The sequence below is a fragment of the Vulpes lagopus genome, chromosome 10, assembly GCF_018345385.1.
Source record: "Vulpes lagopus strain Blue_001 chromosome 10, ASM1834538v1, whole genome shotgun sequence".
NCBI lineage: Eukaryota > Metazoa > Chordata > Mammalia > Carnivora > Canidae > Vulpes > Vulpes lagopus.
Genome location: NC_054833.1, coordinates 646,263 through 663,553, shown reverse-complemented (window position 1 = coordinate 663,553; position 17,291 = coordinate 646,263). Strand labels below are relative to the sequence as shown.

General features: G+C 41.7%; 2 protein-coding genes across 5 annotated transcripts in view; both read left to right on the top strand.

The window, feature by feature from the left end:
* PGBD1 (piggyBac transposable element derived 1) overlaps positions 1-17,291 on the top strand; it is a 52,735-nt gene that overhangs the window by 7,230 nt on the left and 28,214 nt on the right. The window contains exon 1 of one of the 4 annotated variants that reach the window (XM_041771497.1): positions 4,602-4,732. The exons of 2 other annotated variants lie outside the window; for them this stretch is intronic. The gene's annotated coding sequence lies outside the window, so the exon portion shown is untranslated. Of the gene's footprint in view, positions 1-4,601; positions 4,733-17,291 lie in introns of those variants that run through there. One more of the 4 variants, XM_041771494.1, reaches the window with a different exon arrangement.
* ZSCAN26 (zinc finger and SCAN domain containing 26) lies at positions 4,595-17,270 on the top strand. Its single transcript, XM_041771502.1, has 4 exons — positions 4,595-4,732; positions 8,048-8,510; positions 8,745-8,862; positions 11,819-17,270. The coding sequence occupies exons 2-4, from the start codon at positions 8,100-8,102 to the stop codon at positions 12,718-12,720; spliced, it is 1,431 nt and encodes a 476-aa protein (XP_041627436.1). The 5' UTR covers positions 4,595-4,732; positions 8,048-8,099; the 3' UTR covers positions 12,721-17,270.

Genomic DNA, 17,291 nt, shown 5'->3' with positions numbered 1-17,291 from the left:
TTGGAGATTTTTTTTTAAAGATTTTTTATTTATTTATTCATGAGAGACACACAGAGAGAGAGAGAGAGAGAGAGGCGGAGAAGCAGGCTCCATGCAGGGAACCCGACGTAGGACTCGATCCTGGGTCTCCAGGATCATACCCTGGGGTGAAGGCGGCGCTAAACCACTGAGCCTCCCAGGCTGCCCTCTTGGAGATTTTTTAATCAATGCATATAAATCTACTTTATTCTTTTTTAAAAATAAATTTATTTTTTATTGGTGTTCAATTTGCCAACATAGAGAATAACACCCAGTGCTCATCCTATCAAGTGCCCCCTCAATGCCCGTCACCCAGTACTTTATTCTTTTTATTGACTTTATAACATTTCTATTGAACGAAAGGACCATATTTTATTGGATGTTTAAAATGTTTCCTATATTTTATAATTACATAGTACTGAATTGAAAATCTTCGTGGATATGTGACAGCATTATCTGTAGCATCCTCATCTAGAAATAGAATTATTGGGTCAAAAAGAATCCTCAGGATCATCTAAAAATGGCCACCTTGAGGTGGAGTTCTCAGATCAAAAGGAAAATTTATTAACAGGTGCTTTTTATATGCTAGGTACTATGGCAGGTACTGGTTATAAATCAGAGAGCAAGTTAAGTTTGATACTTGCCATCACAGAATTTTATATTCTAAAGAAATTTTTAAAAATTTTTATTTATAATAGTCACACAGAGAGAGAGAGAGAGGGGCAGAGACACAGGCAGAGGGAGAAGCAGGCTCAATGCACCGGGAGCCCGACGTGGGATTTGATCCTGGGTCTCCAGGATCACGCCCTGGGCCAAAGGCAGGCGCTAAACTGCTGCACCACCCGGGGATCCCAGAATTTTATATTCTACGGAGGAGACAGACCTTTAAAAACAGAAAAATATCTATTAATTGCAGCATTCTATGAAGAAAATAAGGGACCAGAGACAATAATAGGGGGATATGTTTGAGGGTGGTCAGGAAATGCCTAAGAATGTCACATATAAGTTCTATGTGCTTTTACATTTTAGTAGATACTGTAACATTTTGCAAACAAGATGTACCAGTTTACACACCTACATCACCAACAATATTGTACTTTTAAATCTTGATCTTTGCCAATCTAATAAATGAAAAATGGCATTTCATTTCTTTTTTCTTTTTTTTTTTTTTTAAGAGAACGAGAGAGAGGTTAGGGAACAGGCAGAGGGAGAAGGAGAGACAGTCTTTTGTTTAATTTTATTTAAAATCAATTAACAGGGATACCTGATGGCTCAGTGGTTGAGTGTCTGTCTTCGGCTCAGGACATGATCCTGGGGTTTGGGATTGAGTCCCATATTGGGCTCCTTGCAGAAGAGCCTGCTTCTCCCTCTGCCTGTGTCTCCACATCTCTGTGTCATGAATAAATAAAATCTCAAAAAAATACGCTCAATTAACATATAATGTATAATTGGTTTAAGAGGTAGAGGTCAATGATTCATCAGTCTTATACCCAGTGCTCATTACATCATATGCCCTCCCTAAATGTTCATCCCCCAGGTACCCCATCCTACTACCTCCCTCCCCTCCAGTGGTCCTCAGTTTGTTTCTTATGCTTAAGGGTGTCTTATGGTTTGTCTCCCTCTCTGATTTTGTCCTGTTTTTTTCCCTCTCTTCTGCTATGATTCTCTGTTTTGTTTCTTAAATTCCACATATGAGTGAGATCATATAATTGTCTTTCTCTGACTGGCTTATTTCACTTAGCATAATATTCTCTAGTTCCATCCATGGCATTGCAAATGACAAGATTTCATTTTTTTCTGATGAAAAAATAGTCCATTGTGTGTGTGTGTGGTGGACTGGTGTGAGGTGATAGCTCATAGTTTTGGTTTGTATTTCCCTGACAAGTGATATGGAGCATTTTTTTCATGTGTCTGTTGGCCATTTATACGTCTTCTTTGGAGAAATGTCTGTTCATGTCTTCTGCCCATTTCTTGATTGGATTATTTGTTTCTTGGGGGTTGGGTTTGATAAGTTCTTTATAGATTTTGGATATTAACCCTTTATCTAACAAGACATTTGCAAATATCTTCTCCCATTCTCTAGGTTGCCTTTTGGTTTTATCAACTGTTTACTTTGTTGTGCAAAAGCTTTTTATCTTGATGAAGTCCCAATAATTCATTTCTGCCTTTGTTTCCCTGCTTTTAGAGATGTATTTAGCAAGAAGTTGCTATGGCCAAGGTCAAAGAGGTTGTTGCCTGTGTTCTACTCTAGGATTTTGATGGATTCCTGTCTCACATTTAGGTCTTGCATCCATTTTGAGCCTATTTTCATGTATGATGTGAGGAAATGGTCCAGTTTCATTCTTCTGCATGTGATTGTCCAGTTTTGAGGGAGAGACAATCTTAAGCCCCACTGAGACTCCCCACTGAGTGCACAGACCAACATGGGGCTCGATCTTATGAACCTGAGATTACAACCGGAGCCAAAATCAAGGGTTGGATGCTTAACCAAATAAGTCACTCAGACACCCCTAGGATTTTACGTTATTAGCCTATTAATATGATGGTTTAAAGTTATAGGGTTCATAATATTAAACCATGGGTTAAGTTTATTGGACTCATTTATAGGTTTTTTTTTCATTTGTAGGTTTTTGATTGTTTGGAACAATCACTGGTCAATTAATTTTCTATTTAAAATTCAGCACAATGAATAATATCTTGAGAGATGCATGGAAGCAGAGAGAAAAGCAGAAAACATCATTACAAAAAGATTAGCACTGCTATCTTATGCTATAGCATGGTAGCATGACTCACAATGCAATAGTCCCTCTATAGATCCTACAGAAGGCTTTTATTTTGAATATCTTAAGAATGGACCTGATGGAAACATATGAACCACCATTTTATTTACAAAAATAAGGATAATCCTAGAAAATGAAAAAATCTCAATTTTGAAAATTGATTTTTAAAAATTAGCACATGTAGTCTATCCCATAAAGATAGTATTTTTATTTATTCTCATTTGTCCCTTACCCCTTCCAAAAGATATAGACTACTAAATAAGAAATTCAAACTTTGAATTTTTTAACAGAGTTTTTAAAACTCTGCTTTGTTAAGCTATAGTAACGGTTTTGATTTTCATGGGATAGCCAACACACTGCCAATAATCTAAGCTGATGAATGATGTTTAAGGAGCCATCCATGGTAGGGAATTTAAAACGGGCAGTAAATGAATTAAGATATATTTACTTCCTTTTAAAATTAAATTTTGTTGGGATGCCTGGGTGGCTCAGTGGTTGAGCATCTGCCTTCAGCCCAGGGCATGATCCTGGAGTTGCAGGATTGAGTCCCACACCAGGCCCCCTGCACGTAGCCTGCTTCTCCCTCTGTGTGTGTCTCTACATCTCTCTCTCCGTGTCTTTCATGAATAAATAAATAAAATTAAATTTTGTTTATTCCTTATATAATTTTTGAAAAATATATAAGCCCTTCTTTAGAAAGAAAATCAGACATGAGTTTTTCGTTCAAGAAAAAATGTTAGCTTCTAATTAGTAAAATACTTGCATTGATTGCCTAGAGAAGTTTTAAGGTGAATATAATTATTATTTATAATATATATTATATTTGTTATTATTAAATTATTTAATTCAGTATTTAATTAACTTTTAAAAGATACTTCCAAGCTTCTGGCACCCAAGAAGGAAAGGTTTTCTCCTTGTCATAATGAAACGTTTTCTCCTTTTGTTGTGATAATTTCAATGCTGAAAACACTGAATAAATTACCTGTCATAAAACAATGATTAGTATATTTAATGATTTTTCAAAACTATCATTAAACAGAAATTTGTTTAGATTTTTAAAAGTATTTAATTTATTGAAAGAGTATAAAAACGTTTTTGGTAAGATGAACAAGAGGGAATATTTCTGTTTTCTTCTGCAGAATTATTTTGCTAAAGTGGTATCTGATGTTTTTTCCTCTGAAACCTACATTCACTGCAAAGTATTGCTAATTATACTTTTACAGTAATATACTTAAGTTTTCATTACCTTAAATCTTTCAATCCAAAGATGTTTTCACTGTTCAATTTAATCAATTCTTTGCTGCTATGAAAAAAAAAAAATCCCCCTACGCTGACATTTATTTTTGCCATTGTGTTTGATTTTTTTAATTGGGGAGAAATGGAAAAGTATGTGTCTCTGTTAAATTTGTGAGTGCGCAAAGTAGAAATGCTGGCTCTTCGCGGTAACATTAAACTGAGCCGGCCTGTAGCTTGAATGTAACACACATTGCTTGCAGGCGAGAACTGCCGGTGCTCGCCCCTGCACGCCGCGGGGGGCGCTGCGGCCAGGCGGAGCTCCCGCGCTCCCTGCCGCGCGCCGGAACCAGGCACCATTGAGCTGCGGTCCTCTCGCCCGCCTAGAGCGGAGGCGACGGGGCGCGGGCGAGTGGGCGTTGCCGCTGGACTAGGAGCCACGTAGGTGCAGGGACTGTCTGGCTATTCCTGCAGCCAGGTGCTGGGGTGCTCGGTGTGTGCGCTCTGGCGAGGAAGGCCCTGCAGCCCGGGGCTGGGGAGCCGCTGCTCCCTGGGTGCAGGGAGCCTTCTGCGACCGAGGGCCCGCGGGCCAGGGCGAGGGCCGGGCGGGGGGGTCCCGCAGCTGCGCGTCTGCTGAACTGGGCACAGCGTAGGCTTCGCCTGTGTCATCCGCTGACCGCAGTTTTCAACATATGTTGAAGGTAAGCCTTACAGGGTAGTGCCTAAGCAGAAACCTTAAGGACCTGAAAAGACCTGTGTGGCCTCTAGGGGCACGAGCTTTCAGGCATCTGAACAGCAAATTCAGAGGCCTCCAAGCCTGCTTGCCACACTCAGGAATCACAGGGGGACCAGGAGGGCAGCGAACGGGGGCCGAGCTGTAGACAACGGTATCCAGAGCCCTGGGACTGCGAGGAGCTGTGTGCAAGAGCTGTGCCGTGTACTGTTTAAGTAATTTGGCCGTTTTTTGGTGTGAAGAGTGTTTGAAGGGTTTTGAGCAGAGGAAAAACATGATCTGACTCATGTTTTAAAGCATCTGTAGCTGAGAACTACGATGAGATTAGACCATAGGGGCGCGAGGATGGAATCAGGAAAACTATCACAAGTACTTCATGTAGGAGATGAGGATATCTTGAACTTTGGTAGACGTGGTTAGTGGCCAGATTAATGATCTTCCTGGAAATGGAGCCAGCAGGCTTTGCTGTTGGATCACACGTGGATTATGCGAGAGAGAAGGCAAAGTCAAGTCAAGGGTTTAGAGCTCTTGAGGGAAAGATCTGAGGTTGAGCTTGGGGACCTTGTGTAAGTTATTAAACTCTCCATGTCTCAGGATCTTTCTTTGTGAAATGAAGTTGGCAATTGTGTCTTGATACCTTTGTGTGAGGATAAAATGCATTAGTACTCGTTAAGTACCTATTGTGCTGGCTTACTGTTTTATTATGCTGAGGCATGAAGGATATATGGGCGCTAATGAGAAAAAAATTGGAGAATTACTCCTTCCAGGCAGAAGGAATAAGATGGGGAAGGACCCGGGAACAGGAAAGAGTATCGGAAATTTGAGGAACTGAAAGTTCATTAGATCATAAGAAATTTTTAAGCCATATTAGATGTCTTTTACTTAATTCTAAAGATAGTGATGAACCACTAAATGCAGTAAATGCACAGCAGAGACACAATCTTTTTCCTTTTTAGAAATATAACTGTTCACAGTGTGGGAAATAGATTGATGGTCAGAAAGGCCAGTCACAGTAGTCTGGATAGAAGATGGTGTCAAGGGGATGAAGAGGAGAGGATAGGTTTGGTAGGCAGAATCAGTAGATCTTGATTGATCTGATATACAAGATATGATAGGAGAATGGAAGGGTCAGTTTATCATATTATTTATTATATATTGTATTTGATGTGTTTAATCACATTATAGAAATGACCACCACTAGTTCAGCAACCTATGCTATACATCTGTATTAGAATTCTCCAGAGAAGCAGAACCAATAGGAAATACACAGACATAGACACGTAGAGACAGATTTATTATAAGGAATTGGATCCTGAAGTTACAGAGATTGTCAAGTCCCCAAGATCTTCAGGATGAGTCAGTGACAGAGACTGGGAAAGCCGATGGCTTAGTTCCATTCTGAGTCCAAAGGCCTGAGAACTGGGTGATCTGATGGTACAGTTACAGTAGGAAGTAGGAAGGCCAGCAGGTTCGAGATTCAGAAAGAGCTGATGTTTCCATTTGAATCTGAAGGCAGGAAAAAAGCTGATGTTCCTGTGTGAAGGCAGTCAAGCAGGGAGAATTCTCTTACCTGAGGGAGAGTCAGCGCTTTTGTTCTATTGAGACCTTCAACCGATTGGATCAAGCCCACCTACATTATAGAGGGCATCTGTTTTACTCTACTGATTTAAATGTTACTTGCATCCAAAAACACTCTCACAGAAGCACTCAAAATAATGTTTGACCAAATATCTAGGCATCTCATGGTCCAGTCAAGTTTTCACATAAAGTTAACCATCACAATACCAAATTTTTATTTATTTTTTTTAAAGATTTTCTTTATTTATCCATGACAGAGAGAGAGAGAGAGAGAGAGAGAGAGGCAGAGGGAGAGGCAGGCTCCGCACGGGGAGCCTGACGTGGGACTCGATCCCGGGTGTCCAGGATCACACCCCAGGCTGAAGGCAGTGCTAAACCCTGGGCCACCGGGGCTGCCCTCAAACTTTTATTTCTGACTAATGATCATCACTTTCTTAGACTTTTTCACTTCTATTAAGAACAGTAGGATTTGACTTTTTAAATTTTAAGTCCATTTTTTAACGTATATTTGACATCTCATATATATAACATCTCCTATAAAACATATATCAGCTGGGAGTTACCATGTACACATACATCCAGGACTATATGGTAGCAGCAAGCAGTATTTAGACCCTAACTAGGTTTTATACTGTTTTTTAAACCCAGGAGCCGAGGGGATCCCTGGGTGGCTCAGTGGTTTGGCTCCTGCCTTCCACCCAGGTGTGCAATCCTGGAGTCCCGGGATTGAGTCCCGGGATCGAGTCCCTCGTTGGGCTCCCTGCATGGAGCCTGCTCTTCCCTCCTCCTGTGTCTCTGCCTCTCTCTCTCTCTATCATGAATAAATAAATAAAATATTTTTTAAAAAAGCAAACAAACAAAAATAAAAAAATAAAAAAATAAAAAAGCAAACAAACCCAGGAGCCGATTTTCACAATTCATTTAGATGAGAACTAGGTATTCTAGAGGAATACCTCTTTTTGTCTCTGTGAAATTGCTGTAGATGAGCTGCATTCAGGATTTATCTAAAAGTCTCCTCATTATTAGATTCATGTTAACCATTTAGTAAAAATGCTGCATAAGTGATACGGCACAAGGTCACTTGTCTCACTGTTGGTGTTGTTGGGCTTGATCATTCGATTGAGTTTGTGTCTGCCAGATATCTCCATTGTTTCTTTTGTAATTAATAAGCAATCAACATGGTGATTCTTTGAGACTGTGAGAGTGTCTTTTTGCCCAGTGGCTTCACCCATTTGTGGCAATTGATTCAATCAGTTATTTCATCAAGATGCAAAATGGTGATTTTTCAGATTTGTTATTTGTGCTCCTTCAGCTGGCAGTCTTGTATAGAACAGTTTTCTCATTTTGTATGTGTGTTCTGTTTTTAGAAATGGTTGTTTCAGAGAGAAAAAAATTGATAGTAATTATTGGAAATGTATGAACCCAACAAAGGAGTACTGCTGCTGTTGTTACTACTACTGCTACCCTTTCTGTGGTTCTTTTTTTTCCCCCATGATTTATTTATTTGAGTATGAGAGAGAAAGAGAGAAAGCACACAAGCTGGGGGAGGGGCAGAGGGAGAGAGAGAAAGAGAGAAGTAAACTCTGTTGAGCAGGGAGCCTGATGCAGGGATGCAGGGCTCGTGATCTGAGCTGAAAGCAGACACTCAACTGACTGAGCCACCCAGGTGCCCCTGTTTCTGTGATTCTTGTTTTCACATTTTCAGGAGACAGTCCAAGGAAGTTTTTGAGCAGAGAGAGCACAGGCTGACACTGGGGATGGCGACTGCACTGGTGAATGCCCATTCCCAGGCTCCTCTGAATCTGAAGAAGGGGCTTTGGACAGTGAAGGATCCCTGCTCTACTTGGGAACAGGTAGTCAAGCTGCCAGGAGATAGCACAGGCCTTGGACAAGAACCACTGTGCAAACAGTTTAGGCAGTTGCGCTATGAAGAGACCACAGGACCCCGTGAGGCCCTCACCTGGCTCCGGGAGCTGTGTCGACGCTGGCTGCGCCCTGAGACCCGCAGCAAGGAGCAGATCCTGGAGCTGCTGGTGCTGGAGCAGTTCCTGACCATCCTGCCTGAGGAGCTCCAGGCCTGGGTGCGGGAGCAGCACCCCGAGAGCGGGGACGAGGTGGTGGCCATGCTGGAGGACCTGGAGAGGGAGCTGGACAAGCCCCAACAGCAGGTGGTTAAGGACCAGATGTGCTCTTGTACAGAAAAGCAGGGATTAAGACCTTGGGCCAGAGAGGCGGGTGTGAGCTGAGCAGCAGACCTGTTAAGCTTTGGTTTGGTCTCTTTCCACTTTGCCTCCTCCCTGGGGTTTCTCTTTACTCTTTTCTTACATGGCAGTGTTTTCTGAGCAGTGTTCTGCTAAGCCACATGTCCCTAACCGTCCCTATGTGTCTATACTTGCCCCTAGAACCCAGACCAGGCAAAGAAGCGGGAGGTGCTTGTGGAGGAGGCAGCTGCCATGGAAGCAGTGCAGGAGCCATGGGTCCAGGCTGAGGGTGAAGTTCTGGAGCCAGAACGAGAGAAGGGTGAGAAACAGCTGTGGCTTCTGACGTGTGACAGACGGGCTTGGCGGTCCCTCCAGAGGCTTGACATTTGTGTTTGCTTTGAGTCAGGTTTATCGAGGAATAATCTACACCAGGTGGACTTCACTCTGTATGTGTCTGGGTCAGTGAGTTTTCACAAATGTGATAAAACTCAGTCATCTGATCACCACCACAGTCAAGATCTAGAAGATTCTTGTCACACTAAACATTTCCTCCCATCCTTTCCTTGATGTTTCTGTTCAGCTGAAACCAGAGGCTTCTCCTGGCTGCCCTTCACCATCTTCTTCCTTTCGCCGTAGCAGTCAATGAAAAAGGATTTGTGGTTTCTCACCTCAGGCAAAGAATCCCAGCCAAGTGCTCTATTACTCATTATTCTCTTGTTTCCTTCAAATTATTTTAGTATTTTTACTGTCTTTTGTTTCTAAATGTCACCTAGATTAGTTTTTTCTATATTGTATTTGTCATTGAAATCCCTCTTTCTTGTTTCTGTTGCTTCCATTTTTTTTTTTTTTAAGATTTATTTGTGACAGAGAGCACAAGCGTGCGCAGGGGTGGGAGGGAGGTGTGGGGAGGGAGAGGCAGACTCCCCACTGAGCAAAGAGCCTGATGCGAGGCTCCATCCCAGGACCCCGGCATCATAACCTGAGCCAAAGGCAGACACCTCACCAACTGAGTACCCCCAGGCACTCCTTCTGTCGCTTATGTTTTTCTCCTCTCTGCAGGCTGCCAGAAGCCATGTGGCTGTCTTGTAGGCCTGCTTCTTCTTGTGTCCTTCACTGTCCTCCTGGTGCTTCTGTTGGGTCTCTTACCTCCTGTTGATCCTCCATCATTTATACACAAATTCATTCATGCTGCTCCCGTCCGTAAAGCCCTTCAGTGAGCTGAGTAATGCTATTCTTTCTACATATATATATTTTTTAATATTTGAAAAATTCCATTATAAAAAGGAAAAAAATAAAAACAAGAAAAAAACCCCACGACCTGCAGAAATCCCTGACAGCCAGTAACAGAGGCCTCCCCTGAATGTTGTGTCTGCTGGCTTCTCAGCCACATATCCATAAGCATGAACTTTGTGCCAGTTTGCTTGAGACTTTTGGCCCTGTTGGCTCCACATCCTGGGAAACCCTTCAGTCCCAGACAGATCAGGACAGTCAGTCACCTATGTCCTCATCACGCTGCGGGTTCCCATCTTTCTGTGTTTTGACTCCTGCTTGTTCCTTGCTGCTTCTCTCCTCTGAGCCTCTTCCTGCCATGTTTCTTCTGTCTACACTAATTTTTCCTTGCTTTCCCTGACTATTCCTACTCACCCTTCAGGATTTGTCTTAGACCTCCCTGCCTCCATCCTTCCCTAAGTCCTCCTAATCTGACTGACTTCCCCACCTAGGCTCCTAGAGCTCCAAGATGTCTCCCATCAGAGAACGGATCATATTGTAATATCATTGCTGGTGTATGTCTTTCTCCTGCTGGTAAAAAGCAGGGCTTTGTTTTGTTTCCTGAATCTCTCATGGCTCCTGGCCTCGAGCAGATCCTCAATAAATGTTTGATGAATGACTGATTGTGATTCTAAAGCTTCTGTTACCTACTATCTGATTCCCCTGTTTAATTTCTGAGTCTGCTTCAAAGGTCCTCATCTTCTGGAAGCTTGCTGTGCAAAGTAGCTGAAAGAGAGGAGGCCTGCCTTTTTGTTTTGTTTTGTTTTTTTGTTTTCAGATTTTTATATGAGTTCTAGTGAGGGGGCCTGCCTTTTGTAAATAGTCTTGTAGAAATGAATTTATCCCATGTCGTCCATGATGCGCATGTATTTTCAATATGACAAATAAATGTAGTCACAGTAGATCCTTGACACTGTTCCTTGCCCTGAAAATGCTATTTTACACTCAAAGTTTAGGTTGTTTTCTGGTTTTAGAGCCACTCCTTCTTTTTAGTTGCTTATGTCATTAGATCGTTGCTGGAGAAGGATTGCTCTTCTCTTCCTTCAAGCCCGCTCTCCCTCCCCCATGGATGGCTGCAAGAGGACACACATGTGGCTTGCCCCACACAGGACTCACTGTCTCTGGAGTCTTATGGCCAGTCCTCCACTGTTACCTTTGGCGCTCATGTGCTCTCACTTTGCAGTTGATCTGCTGCTTTAATCTGGCTCACACTGATAAACTCGTACTAACTTGTCATTAATGCTACTGAGGACCTCTCTCTCCTGCTTTCTCGTGTCCTCGTTCAGGTTCCTAGCCTGGGAAGGCCTGTTCTACTTGCCCACTTGTGCCCATGTGTCTGCTCTTAGATTTTATTCAGAAGACATTTCTTATGGTCTTTTATGTACCAGAGCAAATTATTACAGCACTGAGATGCCCTGTCCCTGTTGAGCCACACAGGGGAGCAGCTGCTGCTGTCCAAGGAGATCAGGAAAGTCCAAGACATTTTTGTGAACTTCATGTTATATCAAGGTCTTGTGGTCCAGTGGTTTTGATTTATTGGTGAGGATGCTGAGCCCAGAGGGTTTAAATTACCTTAGATTACATAGCTAATCAGTGATAAAATGGGCATTCTGTCTGGATTTCTTCATCTCCAGTGCTTTTTCTTTCTTATTGGCCTCAGGGCCATCAGTTGACTTTTCTTTTTTATACTGTGGCTGACAAACCATTTTCAAGGATGTACAGCTAAGCCCTTTGAGCCAGTTTGCTTGCAGAATGTGTGCTGCATGTCACATGATAAAATTCAAACCATTTAAGATAAGCTGCCTCCTACCACAATACCCATCCTCCCTTGAGTAGCCGCTGTTGACAAGTTCTCATGAACCATTGTCTTATATATTTTGTGCAAACACAAGCATTCACAGCATTTCCACTTGGCACGCATGGCTTGATTTAGATTTATTCCTCCCAAATGCAGATTCCAAAGCATCAAAAAACAAATAATTGGTGGTATATATTTAATGTTTCAGGTGAGGAGACAAGGACTGAGAATGAGAAGATGGTTGTAGAGACAGACTCTTGTGGAGAAGTGGAATCATCTAGGAAAGTATCTGAATCCTTAGAGCCTCGTTATGAGGACCCTAACTTGGTAAGGCAGCAGGTCAAGCTCAAGGCAAAGACTGAGTATAAATGCTCAGAATGTGGAAAGGGGTTCATCCAGCACTCAGACCTGATTAAGCATGAAGGTACACATATACAAGGAAAGCTCTATGAATCTGAGGTGTGTCAGACTTCGAGTCCCACTGGACATCAGCAAATTCGCTCTAGAGAGAAAGGTCATCAGTGTCACGAGTGTGGGAAAGCCTTTCAGAGAAGTTCACACCTTGTTAGACACCAGAAAATCCATCTTGGTGAGAAGCCCTATCAGTGCAAAGAGTGTGGAAGGGTCTTTAGCCAGAATGCAGGCCTTTTGGAACACCTCAGGATCCATACTGGAGAGAAGCCTTACCTATGTATCCATTGTGGGAAGAACTTCAGGCGCAGCTCCCACCTCAACCGACACCAGAGAGTCCATAGTCAGGAGGAGCCCTGTGAGTGTAAGGAGTGTGGAAAAACCTTCAGTCGGGCCCTTTTTCTCACTCACCACCAGCGAATCCATAGCCACTCCAGAAGCCATCGCTGTAATGAGTGTGGAAAAGCCTTCAATTTGACCTCAGACCTGATTCGACATCACAGGATTCACACTGGAGAGAAGCCGTTCAAGTGTGACATATGTCAGAAAGCATTCCGACTGAACTCCCACCTGGCTCAGCATGTGCGGATCCACAATGAAGAAAAACCCTATCAGTGTAACAAATGTGGTGAAGCCTTCAGGCAGAGGTCGGGTCTTTTTCAGCATCAGAGATATCACCATAAAGACAGTCTGGCTTGATGGGGCATCATCTCCGTAAGGAATATCACAGAGGCTATGTTGACGAGCAAGCAGCACTTTAGGAAGAGTTACTGCAGCCGATTCTAGCCTCAGAGGGGCCGAGCAGGAGACTTTCCACCTCCACTTGTGCTCAGCCTTTGGGCCACAATGATTTGACCCATGATGGGACTGTGAGAACCAGCTAACCAGCATGCTTCACTACAGGACTTCTCTGAGCCTTGACCGTGGTAAACACATGACTGCATACTTCAAGTAGCAGAGAGCCTCCTGATTGAGTTAGGGCTTTGAAGTCAGCAGTGATTCAAGTATCTATGGATTTATAGGCTCAACAGAACAAGAGGAGGTCAATATTTTTGCATCTGCTACAGAAACAACTGTAAAATAAAACTAATGATGTTTGAAAATATAGCACTTTCAAAAGTGTCTTAAAGTGCAGGTTAATGGTGGGCATTTCTTCCATGGTTTTACTAACCACCCCCTACTGGCATCTGCCTGCTCTCCCCCACCCCCAGCCAGCAGAAGCATTTTGGAAGGGAAAGAAAATTTAATTTGACCACTTCCCACCCCATTCTTGCTACAATACTTCACTGATTGAAGTTAGAAATCAAGGTTTTATTTGAAGTACAGAAGAGATTTCATAAGTCATATGAGTGAATAGTGCTGAATTAATCCAGGTAGCAGCTGTCTTACTTGATAACTCCAGTGACAGGAGAGTGGCTCCTGCATAGACACTGTTTAGTAACTGGGGAAAGAAATTAGACTTTTTTCCTTTAATACTGATAATGAAATTTATTTTATTTTTTATTTATTTTTAAAAGATTTTATGTATTTATTTGAGAAAGAGAGAGCATGAGTAGGAGAAAGGCAGAGGGATAGAAGCAGACTGCTGAGCACAGAGCCCGACATGGGGCTCAATCCCAGGACTCTTGAGATTATGACCTGAGCCAAAATCAAGAGTCTGATGTTTAGCCGACTGAGTCCCCCAGATGCCATAATGTAATTTAAAAATATTGCTTGTTCTGGAAGTCCTTGGAGGTCAATAAAGTCAATTGAGAGGAGATCATGATTTTATACTGTGAATACTAAAATGTTGTGGTAATGATGAAGAATATTGAGCTTAGGGGGGTGCACTCCTGAATCCTCATTGCTTGCTGTTTGGCAGTAGCTGCATAGGGTATTATGTCTGGAAACAGCGTCTTAGTCTGCCATGGGAATGAACACTTGTGTATTGGTGAGGATTTGGTTCAGCTACATATAGTTTAGAAACAAACTAAGAGTGACTTCACAAAAGCTTGTTTTTCTCTCAGATAGAAAAATCTGGAGACAAGCAGTCCAGGACTGATAAAGTGATTCTGTGATACCGCTAGGGATCCTGCCTTTGGCTCTTCTGCTCCATCATCCTGGTGCACACCATCAGTCCTGACATCACATGATCCTTGGTGGCTGCTGAAGCTCCAGCCATTACATGCAAAAAGACAGACGCATAAAGACAAAGAGTCCTCCAAGTTCAGCCAGCCCTCTGTGAACAGCCTCCCAGAAGTCACTTCAGCATAGATTGCAGGCCAAAACTTAGGAAAGGGAGTCTGGAGAGTGTCTTGTTCTGGTTTGCAGAGTGAATTGCTGAAAACTAAGCTTCTGTCACTAAGAAGAAAGGGGAGCATGAAGGCTGGAACAGCCACTTTGCAGTCTTTGATCCATTTCGTTCCACCTGCGTATGGCTGCGTGCAGGCTGACCAGGTGCCACAGTTAATACTGTTTCCTGGAGGAGGACCAAATCTGTAGAGGCAGAGCAACTTTTTGAGACACTAAAGAATTTCATGGAACAGTCATAATCCATTCCTTAGGGGGTCATAAAGCTGTGTTTCTTTTATTGTGCCTTGATGGATAAAATTAAGTTGGTATTGAAGATTTTCCCCCAAGTGTTTTGATGGCTGTGCTGAGGTCAGTACCTATCATTCAGCTCTGAGTCATAGTTTAAATCTGTTTGATTCTGTTCCATTTAAGAAGGAAAGAACAGAATGTCTTTATTATTCTCATGAAAAATAAATGACAATGACAAGAGTCAAAGTATGAAGAATGATATACCCTTCAGTAACTGGAAAATTTAGCTTTCTTTGTGATGATTCTATAGTACACACATTATAAGTGTTCTAAATTCATGGAGACCTTAACTAGCCTACTCCCTCTCACAGTCCCAAAGGAAATTGTCTTCTCATCGGTGCCCTGGGGGCGCACTCATAACCACTTGAACATATATGTTGGATACAGGAATATTTTAATTTTTTTTTTTTGAGAGAGCATGGGGGCAGGGAGGGGTAAAGGGAGAGGGAGAAGAGAATCTCAAGCAGGCCCCACACCCAGCGCAAAGCCCAACTCAGGGTTGGATTCCAGAACCCTGAGATCATCACCTGAGCCAAAACTAGGAGCCGGGCTCTTAACCCACAGCCAACCAGGCACCCCTGGATATAGGTATATATATATATTTTTGGATATAGGTATATTTTGATAATGTGCTTTTCTTCTCTATTTCTCAAAGATTATAGAAACATTGAACAAAGGGCAAATGTTATAACATCTTGAAGGTTTTGCTTGCAATGCAACACTTGTTAGGTGCCCTAAAAGGAAAGCTGTAAGTCTATTCAGAGGATAGCAGCCCAGAAAGGATGAACTGTATTATGAAGTATCTTCTACTGATCAGCTTTTCTGTTGGGATAGTACCCTGTAATGTTCAAAAAAGAACATTTCCTGCTCACTCCTGTTTAAAAAACTGATACAGTTATTAGTAAATGTGCCGTTAATTCATGTAGTATGGAGAAACAGGAAAGGAAAAAATAAAGCATCCTAATTTTCACCTGTCAAAAATAATCATTGTTTAGTGTATGTATGTATATGCATATACACACATATATACATTCATGTATACATGTATATATATGACAATCAAATGAATTGTGATTTGTACTGATAATTTCTGCTTAATTTTAATATATAATTGCCCGTTATATTTATTATAGAAATTCATATACTTTGTAAAGACCTGAAAACATGTAAAAAAAAAACTAAATCATCCTGCTGCATGGTCTAGACATAATCTCTTAATGTATTCTGAGATACTGATCTTTTTTATGCATAGAAACACTTCACTTTTCTCACTGGACTTCATATCATTAACAGTTTTGATTTGTAAAAGAAAAGGACAATTTGCCTACCTGCCCAGTCCATTCTATCATTTCTGCCACGATCCTGAGTGGGCAGCTTGCCATGTGACCCTTCTCTGACCACTGAGGATTAGACCAGGGTGGGGGACCTCTTAGGCTTGGTCATTTGGGTACCCCCAGAAGTTTCATACTGGATCACAGATTCTGTTTGGTCTTTGTTAGGCATTTGAACAAGAAACTAATCTAGAGCTGGAACCATTTTTGTGGTCTTATGAAAACCTAATAGAAACAAACCAGCCCAGTGAGAAGTAAAAGAATGAAGACTCAGAGACTCTGGAGAAGTGACTCCGACCCTCCTCTCCTGAGGTCCACCATATTCCCAGTGGGTCCTGGGAGTCCAAGAAATGCCCTTGTTTCCTTGCCAGCAAATAAAAGAAGTCCCTGATTAAGACACCCAGATAACTAAAAGTCTTCATTGAAGACAATTTCTAAGAAAGGTCGCTCAATATTCTGTGGTACATGTTTCTACCATTAGTCATTTTAGTTTATAGTTTGTCACCATAAACAGTATTTCAGTGAACATCCTTGGACATACAGCTTTGCTCACTTTGTAGAATTTTCCTTCATTCAATTCCTGTAACTAAAATTAATGAGACAAAGAGGTAGGCACGTTTTCTAAGGCTTTTTGATTCATTTTCCAGATTGCCCTCCAGAATGGTTATACTAATCTGTACCTTCTGTTAGTCTGAAAATGCCCATTTTTCCATGCCTACATCAAACCTGGGAATTATCCTTTTGCATATATGACATTCTGGTGCATACAAAATAAGTATTTTAAGCGGTTTTTAAAGAATATTTTTGCTGTCAACGTTGGTCTCTTGGATGTTAATTGGTCATTTATAATTCTGATTTTGTGAACAGCCATACGTACATTTTTTTTCTGGGTTTTTCTCTTAGATTCTTCTGCTTTTAAACAGCACTGCCCTTAAAAAATAGGGGTTCTGTATATAAAATTTTAAACGCACATGCTCTTTGACAGATCAATTCTAATGTGTAGTAGTTAACTTGGAGTTATAAGAGCATGTAAAGCTATTAAATGTTCTCTGCAGCATTACTTAGTGTATGTGTGTATATATATATATGTACGCATATACACATATATATGTGTACACGTGTACTATAAAACAGTAGGATAGTTGAGTAAACTGTGGTGCATCCATACAATGGAAAACTATTAGGCTGTTAAATAAATTCGTATGGAAAGATCTCCAAGGTAACAGAAAAGGCTGAGATGCAAATTCATGTTGTGATCCCATAAATGTTCAGTAAACAAATGTTGATTGATTGGGTGCTACTATGTGGCTGATAGTGTGCTGGGAAACCCGTACAAAATATTAACAATGATTAACTTTA